Source organism: Lithobates pipiens, unplaced genomic scaffold (genome assembly GCF_037356315.1).
Source record: "Lithobates pipiens isolate NorthernLeopardFrog02 unplaced genomic scaffold, aLitPip1_a1.2 Scaffold_13, whole genome shotgun sequence".
Taxonomy (NCBI): Eukaryota; Metazoa; Chordata; class Amphibia; order Anura; family Ranidae; genus Lithobates; species Lithobates pipiens.
The window spans coordinates 535,094,105-535,108,250 of record NW_027507718.1 but is presented as its reverse complement, the minus strand read 5'-3'; the positions used below and the strand labels follow the sequence as shown (position 1 = coordinate 535,108,250).

Below are 14,146 nucleotides of genomic sequence, written 5' to 3'. Positions count from 1 at the left end.
AGGAGCAGGAGCGGGAAGATGAGGAAGTCGCAATGCTGGATGAATTCCCAGGGGGGGCTACTCTATCTGAGACAAGTCAACAACAGGAGTCTGAAGAGGAGTCAGAGGAGGATGGTGCCGGGGCAGATGAGGAGGAGCAAGAAGAGCATGCTTTAAACCTTTCTGGGACCCCTGTTGTTGTGCGTGGATGGGGAGAGGAGAATGAAGAGGACAACATTATCCTGGATGATGAGCAGGAGCCAGGCCACCACACCGCTTCCAGTTTAGTGCAAATGGGGTCCTTCATGCTCCAGTGTTTTAATAGGGACCCCCGTATAAAAAGCATAAGGGTCAAGGACCAGTACTGGGTGGCAACGTACTTAGACCCCGGTACAAACACAAAATGGCGGAAATGTTACCACCGTCACAGAGGGCTGTCAGAATGGAGCACTTCCAGGCCTTGCTTCGAGAAATGCTGCATTCTGCTTTTGCGTGCGCTGGCAGAGGAGCAATTCCCACTCCCAGAGAAGGAGTTGCGGGTACCAATCCGACAGCGCCTGCAAGAAGAGGGCGGTTTGAAGATTTGTTGGTGACTTCGGATATGAGGTCATTCTTTCAGCCAACCCATCGACAGGTGTCATCTCGATCCAGCATTAGGGAACGCCTAGACCGTCAGGAGTCTGACTACATGGGGTTAACGGCCGATGTGGACGCTCTGAGGAGTGATGAACCCCTGGACTACTGGGTGGGCAGGCTTGACCTCTGGCCAGAGCTTGCCCAATTTGCAATGGAACTGTTGGCTTGCCCCTCATCCAGTGTCCTGTCCAAAAGGACGTTCAGCGCAGCAGGGGGGATCGTGACCGATAAGCGTACTCGCCTAGCTCACGACAGTGTTAACTACCTCACATTTCTAAAAATGAATGAGGCATGGCTCTCGGAGGAATTCAACACATGTGACCATTAGACCATGTATATCTCTATAAACGATTTATTTAATCAAGCACACAGACCTTTTTTCTACATTTGGCTCACTTCCTTGTACAAAAAAAGCACACCGTACTATATGCCCGTACCCTCCTCTTTGAAGAGGTTGAGCGGTGTCATATTTTTGGAGCTTAGCAGCGAGTTGCTGGTATCAGTGCTGCTGTCAGTGCTCTCTATCTCGGTGCTGGTGTCAGTGCTCTCTATTACAGTGCTGGTGTCAGTGATCTCTATCATGGTGCTCATATCAGTGCACTCTATCACGGTGCTGGTGTCAGTTCTCTCTATCTTGGTGCTGGTGTCAGTGCTCTCTCTCTATCTCGGTGCTGGTGTCAGTGCTCTCTATCACGGTGCTGGTGTCAGTGCACTCTATCACGGTGCCGGTGTCAGTGCTCTAAATCACGGTGCTGGTGTCAGTGCTCTAAATTACGGTGCTGGTGTCAGTGCTCTATATCACGGTGCTGGTGTCAGTGCTCTATATCATGGTGCTGGTGTCAGTGCACTCTATCATGGTGCTGGTGTCAGTGCTCTCTATCTCGGTGCTTGTGTCAGTGCTCTATAACACTGTGCTGTTGTCAGTGCTCTATATCACGGTGCTGGTGTCAGTGCTCTCTATCTTGGTGCTGGTGTCAGTGCTCTCTATCACTGTGCTGGTGTCAGTGCTCTATATCACGGTGCAGGTGTCAGTGCACTCTATCACGGTGCTGGTGTCAGTGCTCTCTATCTCAGTGCTGGTGTCAGTGCTCTCTATCATGGTGCTGGTGTCAGTGCACTCTATCACGGTGCTGGTGTCAGTCCTCTCTATCTCAGTGCTGGTGTCAGTGCTATCTATCTCTGTGCTGGTGTCAGTGCTCTCTATCATGGTGCTGGTGTCATTGCTCTCACAGTGCTGGTGTCAGTGCTCTCTATCATGGTGCTGGTGTCAGTGCTCTCTATCACGGTGCTGGTGTCAGTGCTCTCTATCACGGTGCTGGTGTCAGTGCTCTATATCATGGTGCTGGTGATCATCTCCAGCACCCTCTTCATAGCCTACCCTGACCTTTCCTCTCCTCCATTGCCTTCATACTCTCCTGAGTCCTGAATTGTTAAAATTTCGCATATAAAAAAAGAATGCTTGTAGTTGTCGATCCCAGATTCACCTCATACATGTGTTATGTCAGTGGCCATGTGGTGGGACTATGTGTGCATAGCTAGTAAGTATTTTGTGGCTGAAAATATGACCTGTAGGTTTTTAAAGTTCGCCTGCCATTGAAGTCAATGGGGCCCGCCGCGAACTTTGCGGTTCGCAAACTTTTGGCTGCGTTCGCGTTCACGAAACGTCCCGTCGGAAGTTCGTCCATATCCAATGATCACATAAGCGCTGCACATTTCACCCAATTAGTGTAAAATCCTGTTTGGGGAGGGTCATTTCATATAATCCTCCAAAAAAAAAAATGCTAAACAACCTCTGATCAGACATGAAAGTTTATTTAGAAGAGAAAAGTTAGAAAGAAAAAATGATAAAGTAGAGAAATTAGAACACACCTATGGAGGTTGGACACAGTCAATGTGCCAGTTTTAATCTCTAATCCAGGACAGTCCCAACGTATGAATTCCCAAAATAGATCATTTTACATTTTAAGACATTCACTGAGGAGTTTTCACAAGTAACACATATAACAATGACAAGAGACATTCATTTCTGTTGTTTTGGAAGCATGACCACGAGGCGGACTGCGAAACGTCTCTCTGTACAATATTAGGAGACAAACCTCCCTACACACTGCGCAACAACGCGGTCCTAAGACATTATAACAAGACAGTCTATGGACATTCTAACAACATCTATTTGCAAACTAATTTCTAGAAAACAACAAACCTGTTATATAAAGAACCCAACACCAAGTATATACTGTAAGCACTGAATATTGAACCATTAGTAAAACCTATATGAATATATTTCTTAATAAAAGGCGTCATGGGGACCCTACTTCCCCTGATTGCCCTACTGTTCCCCAGCACCAGCCCTACAAGTGTTTGTGCCAAGTGTCACCGGGACGGGAGTCACTTTGGGGTGTGGTTGTATTCCATTGTTCTGTTGTGTCTGTCGGCTTTGGGAGAAAAATATATTAGGGGATGTATGTCTATGTGGTGGAGGAGGGGACTCCTCCAGCAGCCCCTCCCTGATGATAAGGCCGTTTACTGATTAGTAGTTTGAATACACCTGACCTGTATGTCTATTGTGATTGGACAGTTTACCCCGCCCCCCCCCCCGAATCCAAGGGAGGGGGAGTGTCTCTAAGTTGTATATCTGTGGTTACATGTGTTTAAAGAAAGAGTCTGATGTTTTTCACCCTACACTGAGTTACGGGTAGTGACTGGGTGGGCTAAAAGGGCCTTGGATCGCGTGGTGCCAGACAGGGGAAGCATTTATGGCAGACATAGTCCTGTTGAGGATGGAGATCCGTTACAAAAGGGATTACATTTCTGCAGAGGTTCCTCCTCATAAAGTTATTATTATTGCACAGGATGTATATAGCGCCAACAGTTTGCACAGCATTTTTTAATACAAAGGGAGTTAGTACAATTGCAATACAGGAGGATTACAAAGGCCTTGCTCAAGGAGCTTACAATCTAAAGGGGAGGGAGAGGTGGTACAAAAGGTAAAACCTGTAGGTGATGAACTGATGGTGGTCATCAACATACAATTGTTAGATGGAGGTGGGGAAGGCTTCTCTGAATAAATTACCTTTTTAAGGGTCACCTAAAGGCAGACAGGGCAAGAGATGACTGGACATAGTTCCAGAGGATGGGGGGTTCTGGAGATGTCTGTAGGGGAGCATGGGAAGGGGGGGGGGTGATGAGAGAGGTAGAGGTCTTGGAAGGAATGGATGATTCGGGCGATATCTTGAGATGAGGTTGGTGATGCAGCTGGGGGTAGAGTTGTGGATGGCTTTGTAGGTAATAGTTCGTATTTTGTATTTCATGCACTGGTCTACTGGAAGCTAATGGAGGAATTGTCAGAGTCGGCCAGCAGTTACAGATCAGTGAGTAAGGCGGATGAGTCTGGCAGCAGCATTCATGGTAGACTACATGGGGGGTCATCTGTGTAGAGGAAGACCAAGAAGAAGAGAGTTGCAGTAGTCAAGGCAAGAGATGAATAAGCTGTTTTGTGGTGTCATTAGTTAAAAAGGGGCACATTTTGGAAATGTTATGGAGATGAACGGGGAAAGATTTAGCCAGTGACTGGATATGATGTCTGAAGGAGAGATCGGAGTCTAGGATTACACCTAGCACCCAGGCATGCGTGGAGGGACTAATGGTTGTATGCTATTGATCTCTATGGTAATTTCAGGAGGCCTGGGAGTTTCAGGTGGTTTCTAGTGTCTCGTTTGTGGGGTTTACAAGTGGTGTCTGTCCTCTCTTACATCCCAGCAGGCTGTAGATGTGTCTCTGCCATTCCGAGGATGCAAAGTAATAGATCAGAGGATCCAGACAACAACTGACACTGCTCACACTGACACTGACGATGTAGACGACGTACAGGAAGTTACTGCCATCATTAGAGACCTGCAGGAAAAAAATGAACCAAATAACATTGGCTGGGCCAAAGCAGAAGACAAACACACACAACACAACCACAGTCAGGAGGACGGCCCGGGATCTCTTCTGAGCGCCTCCCATGCTCGGTGCACTGAGAGTGCGGATGATTCTAATGTAACAGAAGGTTGTACTAATTAAAGGTAAGAGATATAAAACTGCCATATAAATGGGGAAATAGACGTAAATATGAGAATTTTCAGCCACGTCGGCATCCTGAACATCATAACAAGTTGTAATATTTAGGCTGGGATAGTGTCGGGTTTGTTGCGCTATGAGAATCGGCACGGTGCTGACCATCGATATCACCCAGATGCTGCAACACACCAGCCAGGATCTTCTCACTGTGCGCCAGGGAAGGGACTGGACTGGGTAGACCAGAGCCAGGAACCGGTCTACACTCATACTCGTCATCAGCAGGATGGATCCACGCATGTTACAGGAATATGCGGCAGTGATAAATCGGCACATCCCTTCCCCCATCAGCCAGTTATTTCCTGAGAATCGGTACACAATGTGGAAAGGAAGAATACTAACAAAGAGAACATCAGCAGCGGCTAGGTTCAGCAGGTACACCACTGCCGGCTTCTTCACCTTCACCTTCACCAAGAACACGATGATCGCCATTATATTGAGAGGAAGTGACATGAGGAGAACCACGGTATAGATGGAGGGCACAAGCTTCGTCACCCACCAGCTGTTCATATACGCTTTAAATTCATTTATAAACTTTAATTTCAGTGCGTAGACCTTGATTGTTGAGTTCCCCGTAGTTTCATTACCTAAAAATATCAATATATGAGCTGTAAGTTATTGTACCGAACACTCCAATCAGACAAACAAGAAACCCATATGAATAATTCTTCCCCCAAGTACGAGATGAGGCTCTGTATGGAGGGTCAAACAGACTCTTTATTAGAACCAAAATTACAAGTCTTTATACACAGTTAAAGAGGAGGTTCCTGCCTTCCTACCTCCTGCTCATATTACTCTAAGGCCGCGTACACACGCAGGGACTGTTCGCCCAACTTTGTCCGCTGAACAGTGTTTCGGCGGACAGTCCGCTCGTGTGTGGGCTTTCAGCGGACAGTTTCAGCGAACAGTCCGCTGAACAAGGTTTTTCGGAAATTCTGAAAAACTGTCCGCTGAAACTTTGTTTCAGCGAACAGTCCCCTCGTGTGTAGGCTTGTTCGGCAAACTAAGTTCCGCGCATGCTCAGAAAGGATTTACACGCCGAAAGTTATAATGCAGTGTATAGGACGTCGTATTTTTCGTCCCGTCGTACGTGCCGTTCACGTCATCGCGCACGGTTTCAGCAAACTGTTCGTCCGTCGTGTGTGGCCATGTCCGTCCATGCTAATTTTGAGCGGACTGTTTGCCGAAACTGTTTGACGGACAAAGTTGGGCGAACAGTCCGCGCGTGTGTACGCGGCCTAACAATACACCTGTAACCAGAAACCTAATTAACATGAGCTAATTTACTAAATCATTTACCCAGACTAGGTTAGACTCAGAGACATGACCTTTAGGACAAACTTGCCGTCTTTTAGCTCAGAAGACACAATCAACACTATCATAAGTATAAACACAGGACACCTTCACACAATAGCAGAAGATAATTACAATTAACAATACAAACAGTGATCTCCCCCCCTCCCCCCTCAGCCTAGTAGACAACAAACTATAGTAGGAGTAGACTGTCCAGCCCCTACCCAGTTCTAGAGGCCAATGTGATCAGCTCTCTCAACTAACATGCTGAGTTCAGAATCAAACAACCCAAGAATAGTCTTTCCATATATTCTTGAGAGATATTGTTAATGAATATTACTGTCCCATTTGAAGTAATCCAATCATATTCTCGGGGTTCATTATTTTCTTGGTCACCCTGCGCCCAACAGTGACTCCCGTCACATAAAGGAACACCACTCTTTGGGAGATGTGTGCCTGGAGAGGTCTTGCTTCGGATTTGGGCCCATGTCTCCCTGAAACACCATGATTTGGGTCCTTTGTGCCCAAACCAGCAAATGACTGCGTTAGACTGTGAGACTCAGAGCAGATGTTACTATGATCCTCTCAAACCGACCTGATTCTGGGGTCTCCTGATATAGTCTGTTTATTGAGGTGTTATGTGTTTATTGTTAAGTACGTCTCTCCCATTGTGCGCCTCCTAGGTGTGCACCCCCATTGTTGAGTCACCTATTGTTTCTGTCTTTCTCACCATCTCTTGGAGATGTTATTAATATTGTGTCCAGGTTACCTTGTTATGGAACCATTGTGGGATGTTATGTGTTTATGTTTATATTAATGTGTAATGTACTTTGTATATCCAAGGTAGGTGGGCTTGGTGCCGAACGGTCTGGGCACCTAAGTTTTCTTTAAAGTGGCTGTAAACCCCTTACAACCACTTTAACCTACAGGTAAGCCTAGATTGAGGCTTACCTGTAGGTGCAAGAAATATCTCCCGAACCTAAAAGGTTTAGGAGATATTTGCTGAAATAGCGGCACCGATGTCTATGGCACATGCGCCGTGGACATCGAGCGCAGGCGCACTGAGCGTGCCGATAGTGGCGGCACCAGCATGCATGCACGGGAGTGACATCATCACGGCTCCAGCCAGTCGCATCAACGGAGCTGCGATACCCGGAAGTCACTTCGGGATAGATGACGGCGTCGGAAGAGGGCGAACGAGTGCCGATGTGGGGGCTTTGATCTCAGGTAAGTAATTCATAATGAGCTAGTATGCTATGCATACTAGCTCATTATGCCTTTGTCTTGCAGGGTGTAGTGGAGCATTATGGGAAATGTAGTTCCAAAACATGTGGGGTGCCAAGGTTCGCCATCGCTGCCCTAGAGAATAAAATGGCGGTCGTTGCAATGCATTATGTCACATCGTATTTGCGCAGCGGTCTTACAAGCGCACCTTTTTTTTTGGAAAAAAATACACTTTTTTTTATTAAAAAATAAGAAAAGGAAAGTTAGCCATTTTTTTTTTTAATATTGTGAAAGATAATGTTACAACAAGTAAATTGATTACCCAACGTGTCACGCTTCAAAATTGCGCCCGCTCGTGGAATGGCGACAAACTTTTACCCTTAAAAGTCTCCATAGGTGATGTTTAACCTTTTCCCGCCGAGCGTATGCAGATGTGCGTACTCGGCTTCCGGGGGGTATACCGGGATGATGCCCGCACCTGCAGGCATCATCCCGGTACCGTTTTGTTCAGCGGGCGATTGGCTATCCAGCCATAACAACCGATGCGGCTAAAAGCCACTCGGCTGTTATGCCGGAGGAGCGGGAGGGGACGTCCCCCCCTCCCGCCGCCTCCCGCCGCTGTTACCGGTGCTCCCGCTCGATCGGGAGCACTGATTCCTGTTGCGATGCCTCCGGCCGCTGGGGAGGAACTGGAACGAAGCTGTAATCGGCTTCGTTCCAGTCTCCTCATAGTAAACACGGAAGCGACGTCATGACGTCACTTCCCGTTTACTCGGTTGCCAATGGCGCAGGATTTAAAAAAATATTCGGTATTCAGAATCGCCGTTTTCGGCGATCTGAATACACTGAAGTGTAAAGGAGGGGTGGGGGGTCTTTTAGACCCCCGATCCCTCCATAAAGAGGACCTGTCACCACCTATTACTGTCACCACCTATTACTGTCACATGGGATGTTTACATTCCTTGTGACAGCAATAAAAGTGATCAATTTTTTTTTTTTATTTTAAACAATTTAGTCATTTTAAAATAAATAAAATAAATAAAAAAATAAAAAAACATTTTTTAAAGCGCCTGCCGTCCCCGCGAGCGTGCAAAGCAAAGAAAACGCATACGGAAGTCGCGCCCGCGTATGTAAACGGTGTTAAAATCACACATGTGAGGTATCGCCGCGATCGTCAGAGCGAGAGCAATAATTCTAGCACTAGACCTCCTCTGTAACGCTAACCTGGTAACCGTAAAAAAATGTTTAAAGCGTCGCCTATTGAGATTTTTAGGTACCGTATTTTGTCGTCAATCCACAAGTGCGCGCAATTATAAAGTGTGACGTGTTTGGTATCTATTTACTCGGCGTAACATTATCTTTCACATTATGCAAAAAAAATGGGATAATTTTACCGTTTTGTTTTTTTTAAATTCATGAAAGTGTCCCTTTTCCCAAAAAGTTGCATTTAAAACACCGCTGCGCAAATACCGTGTGACATAAAATATTGCAACAATCGCCGTTTTATTCTCTAGAGTCTCTGTTAAAAAAATATATATATATAATGTTTGAGGGGTTACAAGTAATTTTCTAGTAGAAAATATGGATTTTAACTTGTAAACACCAAATTCCAAAAATAGGCTTAGTCATGAAAGGGTTAAAAAAATTCCACAGGTTGCGTGCTTTGAGTTACAGAGGAGGTCTAGGGCTAGAATTATTGCTCTCGCTCTACCGATTGCGGTTATACCTCACATGTGTGGTTTGAAACACCGGTTACATGTGCGGGCGCTACTCATGTATGTGTTTGCTTCTGCGCGCGAGCTCGGTGGGACGGGGGGGCGCTTTCATTTTTTTTATTATTTATTTTCATTTTCATTTTTTATTTTTACACTGTTCTTTTTATTTTAAAAAATGGTGTCGCTTTTATAACTCTTAAATATGAGATCTGGGGTAAAAAAGACCCCAGATATCATATTTACACTAAAATGCAATAATAATAAATATATATATATATATATATATATATATATATATATATATATATTATATATATATATATATATATATATATATATATATATATATAATGTCCCTTTAAGAGCTATGGGAGAAAGTGAAGTTTTGACGTAGTTTCCGCCCTGCAATGGTATAGAGCCGAGTGGGGGTCATCTTCCCCTCGCTCGGCTACAAACCACAGAGGGGACAGGATCCAATCGCCTCCACCGCTGCTGGCGGCTCTGGTAAGCGGCGGAGGGCACCAGACGTGGCGGGAGGGAGGGAGGAGGGCCTGCCACCAAATAAAGTGAATCCACCGCTGAGACCACTTTTATCTGAAAGCCAGCCCCCCCCCCCCCCCCCCCGCTGAAGAAGTGGATACCGGGGTTATGGTAGCTAGCTGCTGCCATAACAACGATATTCCACTTCAAACAGCCAACGTATAACAACGGCGGGCGGTCGGCAAGTGGTTAAGGAAAGCATACTGACTGGCATGGTACCAGCTGATTGGCAAAAAGCTAATGTGGTACCAATATTCAAAAAAAAAAAAAAGAGCAGAGATACATGCCAGGAAAATACAGGCCAGTCGGCCTAACATCAATAGTATGTAAACTATTGGAGGGGATAAGGGGCTATACACAAGAACTTACTGATAAAAAAACAGCATCATTACTAGTAATCAGCATGGATTTATGGAAGATCATTCTTCCCAAACCAATCTGTTAAAATTCTATTAGGAAGGGAGATGTAATCTGGATAAGGAAAGGCCGGTGGACGTGGTGTATCTAGACTTCACCAAAGAATTTGGCACGGTACCCCATAAATTCTTCATCCACAAATTGAGGTCTGTTGACATTGATGATAGTGTATATACCTGGATAAAAAAAATGGCGTGCCAATGGGTGGTGATAAATAGCTTCAGAATGGCCTGGAGTTATAAGAGGGATACCCCCCGGGGGCTCTGCCTGAGGAGCAATCCTGTTTAATTTATTCATAAATCATGTAGAGGTTGGAATAAATTGTCCAGTCTGTTCAATTAGTGTTTGCTGATGACACAGAGCTAAGCAGGGTGATAACTTCACAGCGGGAGACTTTACAGGAAAACCTCGATAACCACTGTACCGAATCACATGGCAGTGTACAACAGCGCAGCTCATTGCATTGTTGTACACTGTCATAAATGAAGTATACGTTTGGTCATATAAAGTTTCTACAAAAAAGGGATCCATGTGATGTGGCGCACCACACAGCTCCCTACCTCAACTGGGAATGGACAGCTGCCAGAGTAATAAAGGGCTCCAGTAGCTGTCCATTCCTGAGAGTCCAGTATTGCACCACCAGCAGATGTTTATCGCTGATCATAGAAGAATGTGAAGAAACCTTTAACTTCATTGTGCTGATCCAGCAAATTTGGACGAAGAAGTCCAACCTCCTGAGAACATTCGGTCAACCTGGGCTTACCCACTATGTGCCCGGGTTATAGGTACCAGGACCAGCCGTGCCTTTGGTAATCCCAGTGTCCAACCTCTTAAAAACATTTGGGCGACCTGTGCTTACCCAGTATGTGCCGGGTTATAGGCACCAGGACCAGCTTTGCATTGGGTTTTCCCCAGTGTCCGTCCTCCTAGAGCACAATGTACACCAGAGACCAGACATTGTGTCCTCCAATCTATAAAGGTTTATACAAGTCCAAGATCACATTATAGACTGGTAAGCCCGTCAGATGCCTCCACCTCCTTTTCCTGCTATGTGAGATGAGTTTAACAAAGGCTGATTGGATATTCATCATAAAATAATATAATAAACAGAATAATGATGTCTTTACCTGAGATCTCAATGAAGTTGATCATATCTGATGTCTGTATGAGCCCATCTTCTGCTACAAGAACATAATAGAAAACCAGAATTCAGTGAGAACCTTGTATGTGTAGTTCTTCAGATACAATACAACACACGGTCAGGAAATAAGCAGAACATTCTCGGTGTGTCTGGAAACATACCACAGTCATCGCACATTGTATATATTGTGCAGTAGTGATGGCCGAACAGTTCGCCCGTCGGTCGTTTCGCGGCAATTTGGGCTGTTCGTGGTCCGCCCGATCGGCCCGGCGGACTTCCGTGTGTACTGTGTAAAAGAACTTTGACTTATGATGACACATCCATCATGGGGTACAGGACAGCCAATTGAGACATGACAGCACATGGACACTTGGACATTCCCCCTAACTTATAAATAGACCCGATCCGGCGGCCATTTTACATTCTTTCTTCTGTCACTATAGGGAGAGGTTGCTGTGTGGAGCAGGGAGAGATTGCAGTGACCCAAATCGCTAGCTATTTGGTACACAAAAGTTCTTTTCAGGACTGGTATAGGTGTTAAGCCCCGTACACACGAGCGGACTTTTCAACATCCAAAGTCCGACGGACTGATTCCATCAGACTATTCGATCGTGTGTGGGCTGCAACGGACTTTTGATTCACCAAAGTCTGACGGACTTTAGAATATGGAACATGCTTCAAATTTTTCAGACGGAACCCTGCCGGACCCGGTCCCTTCGAAAAATTCGCTCGTGTGTATGCTATTCCGACGGACTAAAACCGACGCTAGGGCAGCTATTGGCTACTGGCTATGAACTTCCTTATTCGAATCCAGTCGTACGTCATCACGTTCGAATCCGTCGGAGTTTAGTGTGATTGTGTGTGGCCAAGTCCGCTCAGCCGAAAAGTCAGTCAGAACTCCGTCGGAACTCCTTCGGAAGTCTGTCGGACATAAGTCCTCTCGTGTGTATGGGGCTTTAGGTGTATATAGGTTTGCTGTGCTACTGATTGTTGCAGCAGCCTGAGTGTCTTTTGTCAGTTTAGAGAAAGGGACAGAGCGCTGTGTGCTGCAGGGACAGTCAGTTTAGTCATTAGCTGTTACTATCAGGTCCACAAAAGTGCTATTCAAGTTATTGTTCCAGCAGCCTCTGTTTTGTCAGTTTATATAGGGACAGGCAGGAAGCAGTGTGTGAGGCAGTGAGGGTCAGTTTAAACAGTAGCTGTTACTATATTAGGTCCACAAAGGTTCTTTTCAGGACTGGTATCAGTGGTATGGTAATAGGCTTGTACACGTATAATATTCTTTCTTCCAAATATAGATAGAATATTATACTTGACTGCTGCCCTTCTGCTGCAGTCTGCTAATCATTCACAACCTACTTGTTCCACAAAGGTCCTTATAAGGACTGGTAACCTGGTGTAGGGTGCTACAGTACATAGGGTTGAGTGAGGTACAGTCTGCTATTCCGTAAGGACTGGTATAGGTCCACAATACATAGGGTTGAGGTGCACTACTGTTGACCGCTGCCCTATACTGCAGCAGTCCTTCATCGGTATAGGGACTGACGTACAGTCTGCTAATCAGTTACACACAACCTACTTGTTCCACAAAGGTCCTTATAAGGACTGGTAACTTGGTCTCGGGTGCTACAGTACATAGGGTTGAGTGAGGTACAGTCTGCTATTCTATAAGGACTGGTATCGGTCCACAATACATAGGGTTGAGGTGCACTACTGCTGACCACTGCCCTATACTGCAGCAGTCCTTCATCGGTATAGGGACTGAGAGTTTTGTCACAGGGTCATTTAAAAAATGACAGGCAGAGGAAGAGGAAAGCCCTTCCGCAGGGGTGGTAGGGGTAGGGCAGGAACAACAGGCTTGAGCCAAAGTGGGAAGTTGCAGAAGGTGCGTTCAATTTCTTTAAAGGACGCACCAGACTTGGTTGAGTGGCTCACTCAGCCTTACTCTTCTGCACCCTCCTCATCCTCTCGATCTGCACCCTCTTCTTAACTCGCTGCTATGTGCACCCCCAAAGACACTACCACCACCACCACCACCACATACCTTCCGCTTGAGTCACAGGAATTATTTTCCGATCCATATCAAGACATTTCTGATGCGCAGCCACTCTTGGTATTGGATCAGGAAGAGGAGGTAGCAACAACCGCTACTCAGCAGTCTGACGACAGTACCCAGTTCAGCCCAAAGAGGAGGTTGGTCCCCGGTGTTGCTGCCTACTCCGAGATCTCTACTTATAGCGGTGGGGAAGGTGACGTTGATGATGACGTGTCTAGTGATGTCACGTGGGTGCCCACAAGAGAGGAAGAGGAGGGGAGTTCAGAGGGAGATATGGACCAGCAGATAGGGAGGAGAAGCAGGAATAACTTACATTGCACAGGAGGGACAAAGCAGACTGCAAATGTATCAGGAGCGAGTCATCGACCATGTACGGTCACATCTGGCGCTCCCAGGACACCGGCACATGGCTCCGCAGTGTGGGCTTTTTTTAACGTGTCCACTGCTGACAATAGCGTTGCCATCTGCAATCTTTGCAGTCAACGCATTAGTCGCGGTAAGCCCAACACTCACCTAGGGATGACCGCCTTAAGAAGGCACATGGGCAGCAATCACCGAGCCCAGTGGGAGCAACGGAACACACAAAGCCACACTGCAGGCTCTCACCATCCAGCCTCGTCTTCTACTTCTCCTTCTCCTCTCTCCTCACAATTGTCCTCCACTCCACCTTCCATCACGCCAAGCTCACGTTTTTCTGGAAAAAGGCAGGCTTCCGTGGGCCTAATGTTCAAGCGTAAAAAAATGATGACGCCGGATAACCCTCTTGCCCAACGGTTGACGGCTGGCTTGTCAGAACTCATAGCCCGCCAACTACTGCCATATAAACTGGTGGACTCGGAGGCCTTTCGAAAATTTGTGCCCATTGGAACACCACAATGGAAGGTCCCAGGAAGGAAGTATTTCTCAGAGAAGGGCATCCCAGAGCTATATGGCCATGTTCAGCGGCAAGTGAATGCATCTCTGGCACACAGTGTCGGTGCCAAGATACATCTGACCACAGACACGTGGTCTACAAAAACACGGGCT

At 46.3% G+C, this 14,146-nt stretch overlaps 1 protein-coding gene across 1 annotated transcript; it reads right to left on the bottom strand.

Annotated features, from left to right (window-relative positions):
- Positions 1 to 2,597: 2,597 nt before the first annotated feature.
- LOC143975721 (proteinase-activated receptor 1-like) lies at positions 2,598 to 11,129 on the bottom strand. The gene is made up of 2 exons (XM_077478223.1): positions 11,051 to 11,129; positions 2,598 to 5,321 (listed from the first exon to the last, which is right to left on the bottom strand). Exons 1-2 carry the CDS (start codon positions 11,073 to 11,075, stop codon positions 4,309 to 4,311), a joined length of 1,038 nt encoding a protein of 345 aa, XP_077334349.1. The 5' UTR covers positions 11,076 to 11,129; the 3' UTR covers positions 2,598 to 4,308.
- Positions 11,130 to 14,146: the final 3,017 nt, after the last annotated feature.

Excerpts from the sequence above, each read along its gene's own strand:
- LOC143975721 (XM_077478223.1), bottom strand. The coding sequence starts at position 11,075 with ATGATCAACTTCATTGAGATCTCAG. Across the intron at positions 5,322-11,050 it reads CAACTTCATTGAGATCTCAG|GTAATGAAACTACGGGGAAC; the intron begins GTAAAGACATCA and ends TGATATTTTTAG.